Source organism: Otolemur garnettii, unplaced genomic scaffold (assembly GCF_000181295.1).
Source record: "Otolemur garnettii isolate 467f Iridium unplaced genomic scaffold, OtoGar3 scaffold00045, whole genome shotgun sequence".
NCBI lineage: Eukaryota > Metazoa > Chordata > Mammalia > Primates > Galagidae > Otolemur > Otolemur garnettii.
Window position 1 is genome coordinate 6,553,315 of NW_003852440.1, and position 7,071 is coordinate 6,560,385.

A 7,071-nucleotide genomic window follows, 5' to 3' on the forward strand; every position below is an offset into this window, starting at 1 on the left:
CCTTAGCCACTTGAGCCACAGGCGCCGAGCCGGCATTTGGAATTTTCGATTCAGGTACCTTCATCTTGTTTCATGTTATGAACACTTCATCTTCACTGTTAGACTTTTAAGTTTAGGATCTCATGATTTGCCTAGACTGTTAGAATAGTCTTCACCTGTATCCTTGCTTTGAATTCAGCCTGTACTGCTGCCAGATGATTTTTTTTGGAGGCATGGTCTGAATCAGGCATCCTTAAACTACAGCCTGTGGGCCACATGCAGCCCACCTAGGACATTTATCCGGCCTGCCGGGTGTTTTTGCCACCACTGCCTGTCCTGCTTAGCAGCCAGCTTGTCCTGAGGTCTGCAGTCTGGCCCTCCAGTGGTGTGAGGTACAGTGAACTGGCCCCCTGTTTAAAAAGTTTGAGGACCCCTGGTCTGAATAGTCTCAAGCTGTCACCCTAGGTAGAGTGCTGTGGCGTCATAGCTCACAGCACCCTCTAACTCTTGGGCTCAAGTGATCCTCTCACCTTAGTTTCTTTTTTCTGAGACAGAATCTCACTGTGTTGCCCTCAGTATGAGTGCCATGGCATCACAGCTCAGCAACCCCAAACTCTTGGGCTTAAGCGATTTTCTTGCCTCAGCCTCCTAAGTAGCTGGGATGACAGAGGCCCGCCACAACACCCGGCTATTTTTTTTTTTGCAGTTATTATTTACCTAGCCCAAGCCCCACTCAAACCTGCCAGCCTTGGTGCATGTGGCTGGCGCGATAAGCACTGTGCATGGGTGCCCAGCGATGCCTTTGTTTCCCTATTTTTAGTAGAGACAGGGTCTCGCTTTTTGCTCAGGCTGATCTCAAACCCTTAAGCTCAAGCAATACTCACTCTCTCAGAGTGCTAGGATTAAAGGTGTGAGCCAATGTGCCCAGCCCAGAATGATTCTCAGAAGTGAGAATTTGATTTATATTTTTAGTAGACTCTTGAGCTTTAAGACAATACAGATAGATCAGTAGTATTCTTACCCATACTTCCGGTGCCTAGTATGATGTCTTGACCCAGAGGGAGGGTACTCTCTCTGTAAACATTTGACAAATAGATTAGTTCTTTTTTTTTTTTTTTTGAGACAGAGTCTTATTTTGTGCCCTCAGTAGAGTGTCTTGGCATCATAGTTAATAGCAACCTCAAACTCTTGGGCTCAAGTGATTTCTCTTGCCTCAGCCTGCCATGTGGCTGGGACTACAGGTGCCCGCCACAACGCCAGACTACTTTTAGAGTGGAGGTCTTGCTCTGGCTCAGGCTGGTCTCAAACCCATGAGCTTATAGGCAATCCACCCGCCTCAGCTTCCCAATGCTAGGATTATAGGCGTGAGCCACTGCGCCAGGCCCTAATAGATCAGCTTTTTTAAAAAAATTTTTTGAGACAGAGTTACACTGTGTCGCCCTCAGTAGAGTGCTGTGCTGTCACAGTTCATAGCAACCTCCAGCTCTTGGGCTTAGGTGATTCTCTTGTCTCAGCCTCCCAAGTAGCTGGGACTACAGGCACCACAATGCCTGGCTATTTTTTTGTTGTAGTTGTTTAGGTGGCGCGGAGCAGGTTCAAACCCACGACCCTTGGTGCATGTGGCCAGCGATGTAACCCCTGTGCTACAGGCACTGAGCCTAGACTTAGTGCTTTTGAAAATTTTATAGTGTGGTTTGAAAAATCACTTTTGCCTTTGGCCAGATATTATACGATATTTGTGTTCAGAGTTCTCTCATAAAGTAAGACCTTTTAATGTCTCCTAACCAGTTGAAGCTGGTAAAGTAATTGAACATGTGAAAAGGAAGAGGGAATTGGGGTATAGTGTGCTATTCAAGAGATTAGAGTCCCAACCTAGCCATTTACTAGCATTTTGACCTTGAAAATGTTTAGGTTAAAAGTTGGGCCTCTGAGGTTTCATTTTCCTCATCTATAAAGTATCAGTGATAGTCTGCATATCTAACAGGGTTGTTGTGGAAAGTAAACAAAATATGTGACAGCTAGCATTAGTGCTTGCCACAGGTAAATACAATAGATTAATTCTTGAATCTTTATTTTTTGAGACCACACCAGGCCTGTTTTAAAAATAGAGAATAGGGGCTCAGCACCTGTGGCTCAAGTGGCTAAGGTGCCAGCCTCATACACCTAAGCTGGCAGGTTTGAATCCAGCCCGAGCTGCCAAACAAACAATGACAGCTGCAACCAAAAAATAGCCGGATGTTTTGGTGGGCGCCTGTAGTCCCAGCTACTTGGGAGGTGGAGGCAGGAGAATTGCTTGAGCCCAGGAGTTGGAAGTTGCTGTGAACTGTGACACCATGGCACTCTACTGTGGGTGACATAGTGAGACTCTGTCTCAAAATAAAATAAAATAAAAGTAGAGAATGCAAGGGCTGGGTGCAGTGGCTCACGCCTGTAATCCTAGCAGTCTCTTGGGCCAAGATGGATGGATTAATTGAGCTCAGAAGTTTGAGACCAGCCTAAGAGCAAGGCCCTGTCTCAAAAATAGCTGGGCATTGTGGCAGGTACCTATAATCTCATCTCCTTGGGAGGCTGAGGTGAGACGATCACTTGAGCCCAGGAGTTTGAGGTTGCTGTGAGCTATGATGCTGCGGCACTCTACCCAGGCTGACAAAGTGAGACACTGTCTGAAAAAGAACAAAAAGAAGATCTATTTTTTAATGGCTCTTTTAAAGATAAATGACTTCATTTATTATTATCATATAATTTTGACTTTTTATACTCCCATGTATGCATAATTTTTCTAATCTCATCACTAATTTCTACTATTGTCTTCTATGAACCTAAAATCTTTTCCTGTCAAACTATAGTGAGAGTTAAATGCATTTTCCCATAACACATATACTAAAATTTAAAGGGTGAAGATTAATGTGGCCTCTTTACAAGATTGCCATGTAAGTTATGTAGGTAAACATTTTCTTTTTTCTTTCTTTTTTGAGACAGAGCCTCAAGCTATCCCCCTAGGTAGAGTGCCATGGCATCACAGCTCACAGCAACCTCCAACTCCTGGGCTCAAGTGAGTCTCCTGCCTCAGCCTCCCAAGTAGCTGGGACCACAAGCACCCGCCACAATGCCTGGCTATTTTTTGGTTGCAGCTGTCATTGTTGTTTTGGCGGGCCCTGGGCTGGATTCGAACCCGCCACCTTAGGTGTATGTGGCTGACTCCTTAGCCACTTGAGCCACAGGCACTGAGCCTTTTTTCTTTTTTTTGAGACAAGAGTCTCACTATGTCACCCTCAGTATAGTGCTGTGGCATCACAGCTCACAGCAACCTCAAACTCTTGGGCTCAAGTGATTATCTTGCCTCAACCTCCTGAGTAGCTGGGAGTATAGGGGCCCACCACAAGGCCCAGCTGTTTTTACAGACAGGGTCTTGCTTTGGCTCAGGCTGGTCTTAAACCTGTGAGCTCAGGCAATCTGCTTGCCTCAGCCTCCTAGAGTGCTAAGATTACAGGCGTGAGCCACCACGCCTGGCCACATGGCTCATGCCTGTAATCCTAGTACTCTTGAAAGGCGGAGGCTTTACCAGCCTGAGCAAGAGTGAGACTGAGGCAAGAAAATCACTTGAGCCTAAGAGTTTGAGGTTGCTGTGAGCTATGATGCCACAGCATTCTACCAAGGAGACAAAGTAAGACTCTGTCTCCACAAACAAAAATAAATAAAACATAAAGGAAAATGTACCTGTATTACAAATGAAAAAGCTGCCAGCTTAAGGATGATATTTTTGAAGATTCTAGAACAAATGGTTTTATGATCAACCAAAGCAAATCTGTTTATTGTATTTAAATTTTTTTTTTTCATACATTCTCAAGCTGTTGCCCGGGGCAGAATGTTGTGATGTCACAGTTCACAGCAACCTCAAACTCGAGCTCAAACGATCCTCTTCCGTCAGCTTTTCTGTTTTTAGTAGAGATGGGGTCTCGCTTTTGCTCGGGCTGGTCTCAAACTCGTAAGCTCAAGCTATCCACCTATCTTTGCTATCCAGCATTTAATATGTTATCCATTAGCATTATTGTCAGTTTTTGTTTTTGTTTTTTTGCAGTTTTTGGCTGGGCCTGGGTTTGAACTCGCCACCTCTGGTATACAGGGCCGGCACCCTACTCCTTTGAGCCACAGGCGCCGCCCCATATTTTTTAATTTTTATTATTTTATGGAGACCGGTTCCCAGGTTGAAGTGCAGTTAGATCTCTGTACCCTGCAATTCCTGGTCTGAAGTGATCCTCCTGCCTCAGACTTCCAAGTAGCTAGGACTACAGGCATGTACCACCACACTTGGCTAAGTTTTAAAATTTTATTTTTGTATAGATGGGATCTGACTATATTGCCCAGGCTGGTCTTAAATTCTGGCTTCAAGCAGTCTTCCCACCTTGGCCTCCCAGAATGTTGGGATTATAGGTATAAGGGACATGTGCCTGGCCACAAAAAGCAAATCTTTGGTTTAAAAATTACAATAAACACCTTCTAAAGTCAAGATTGAACACATCTGTCTGATTTAATTTAGATGTTGACTAGCTATAGGGAGGGGATTTAAAAAAAAGTTATTTAACACCCTATTTCACTAGTATAAAGAGGGATCCTAAGATTTTTAAACTTTTTTCTGACATAACTCAGCTACTTTTTGGCCAGATCTCAAGGAGAAAAAATCTAACTCTAAGCCTGGAATTTTTCCCATCAGACCATGGCAAGATTTTGTGCATTACTTAACTAGTCATTTTTGAGAAGCTTCTGATAGACTTCAGTTAGTTTTTAATCTATACCAGTAACATCTAAAATACTGTACTATATGGAATGCAATTGCTGGAGGCTTGGAAACTTGAGTACAATTTCCATAATATGGTCCCCAGAGAGAGTAGGGCAAAACAGTGGTAGGAAGACTTTGAAATTTTTAGGCAATTATATCTTTTCTATATTGCCCATATGTGGTTTTACACTGTTAATGTGTACTTTTTAAATCTCTCACAGTGTTTGATGTATAGAACAGACCAAGCTCAAGATGTTAAGAAGATTGAGAAATTCCACAGTCAGCTAATGAGACTTATGGTAGCCAAGGAGTCCCGGAATGTTACCATGGAAACAGAATGACTGGTTTGAAATGAAGATTCTGTTTGTCGTGTTCTTAGGAAGTAAATATCTTTTGAATTTGAGAAAATGTCAAAACAGAAAATACTGTGTGTAACGAAATGGACTATTCAAAAACCAAGAGATCATTTTTTTGTATTTTCTTGTTAATGTTTAGTTTAGAGAGCTAGAAATGTAAATGCTTTCTATTAGAAAGCCTTTATGTATTTTTGGAAATTGAACAAGAATTGTATCTATCTTGGAAACTTGTGGATTTGATGTTGGGTAAAATATATAATTCTTTGATAAATTTGTATCAGTAATTTGAAAATGAGATATCAAGAAAAACCAATTCTTCCATCAATTTAGTTGATCTGTCTTTAAAAGAAAATGATATGTAACCATTTTGTTAGATTGATATATATATCTTTTGGAGAATAAGATTTGTGCTGTTGATGACCAGTAAACGTAAAATACGGTAACTAGAATTAACTGTGCATCATAATATACCTGACTGTGTGTAGCAGTGTAGTCATTATACCTAAAAAGTAATTATGAATAACAAGTATGCTTTTCTTTAACCTTTCCAGCTTTAAGCTGTAATTTATAGTGTAAGGGATTTATAGTATCAGCTTGTTGAGCAGTAACAAACTTTGCAAAATCTGGCTTTCAGTACTTAAAAGCAACAGCAGTTATTTGAATGCATGAAAGGAATGATGATCACTGTAATGTACTGAAACCACCACATTACAGAAGTATTTACTACATATTTCTCACCTATAGTTTCTCAGAAGGGCTAAAGATTATTTGAACCATTGAATCTTCCCATACCTCTGTGACACCCCCTGCTCACTTTTTTCTCTCTTCTTAACCAAGGTGTTAAACATGACTGTCACAACTGTTCGTTATATGTGTATTTTCTGGTAAACTAGAAGTGTGATGTGTATTATTTGATATTTTTCTTACATTTGTAAGCTGAGTTTTAGCATCTAAATGTAATCGTCACATGTTGATTCCTCACTATTAAAATGAGTAACTTTAATCTTAGACTAACTTGTGGAGAAATTTGTTACGTTCAGCAACATGTTAGCATAGTAAGTTCTATTAACTATATGAACTTTGGCATGTTTCAGAGAAGTCAATAAATATTACATAAACACATGTTGTTTCTGTTTTTTTTTTTTAGAGACAGAGCCTCACTTTGTCACCTTCAGTACAGTGCCGTGGCATCACAGCTCACAGCAACCTACAGCTCTTGGGCTGAGGCGATTCTCTTTCCTCAGCCTCCTGAGTTGCTGGAAGTACAGGCACACGCCACAATACCCGGCTATTTTTTTGTTGCAGTTTGACCAGGGCTGGGTTTGAACCCGCCACCCTAGGTATATGGGGCTGGTGCTCTACTCACTGAGCCATAGGCACTGCCCTCTGTTGGTGTTTTTAACTTCTTAAGAATTACTGATTTCTTGATGAAATACATTATATTCATTTTGTCTAAAGTAAGCCTAGGAATACTGAAAGTAAGTTTTAGCTTGTTATTTTTTGTTAGTACTGTATTTTTTTGTGGAGGTGAGGATCATTGAAGGTACAATGAGCCAGGTTATACCGCTTGCATTTGCTGGGTGAAGTCCCTCTATTAATAGTGTCCCGCCCTCAAGAAGTGTGTCAAACACCACACACCGTGGCCCCCCCCATTTCCCCTCTCCCTCCTATGTACTAGCATCAATTGTCCTCATATCAGAATTGAGTACATTGGATTCTTGCTTCTCCATTTTTGTGATGCTTTTCTAAAAAGAATATATTTCAACTCTGTCTAAATTAATACTAAAGATGTAAAGTCACCATCCTTTTTAGTAGCTGTATAGTATTCCATGGCATACATATACCATAGCTTGTTAATCCATTCTTGGATTGGTGGGCATTTAGGTTGTTTTCACAATTTGGCAATTATAAATTGAGCTGCAATAAACAGTCTTGCAAATATCCTTACGGTAAAATGAT

The 7,071-nt window shown here is 41.2% G+C and overlaps 1 protein-coding gene across 1 annotated transcript in view; it reads left to right on the top strand.

Moving 5' to 3' along the window:
* SRP9 (signal recognition particle 9) overlaps positions 1 to 6,120 on the top strand; it is a 9,869-nt gene extending 3,749 nt beyond the window's left edge. Inside the window, exon 3 of the mRNA XM_003790979.3 lies at positions 4,978 to 6,120. Coding sequence (XP_003791027.1) covers positions 4,978 to 5,097 — 120 coding nt within the window. The 3' untranslated portion in view covers positions 5,098 to 6,120. The remainder of the gene's footprint in view (positions 1 to 4,977) is intronic.
* Positions 6,121 to 7,071: the final 951 nt, after the last annotated feature.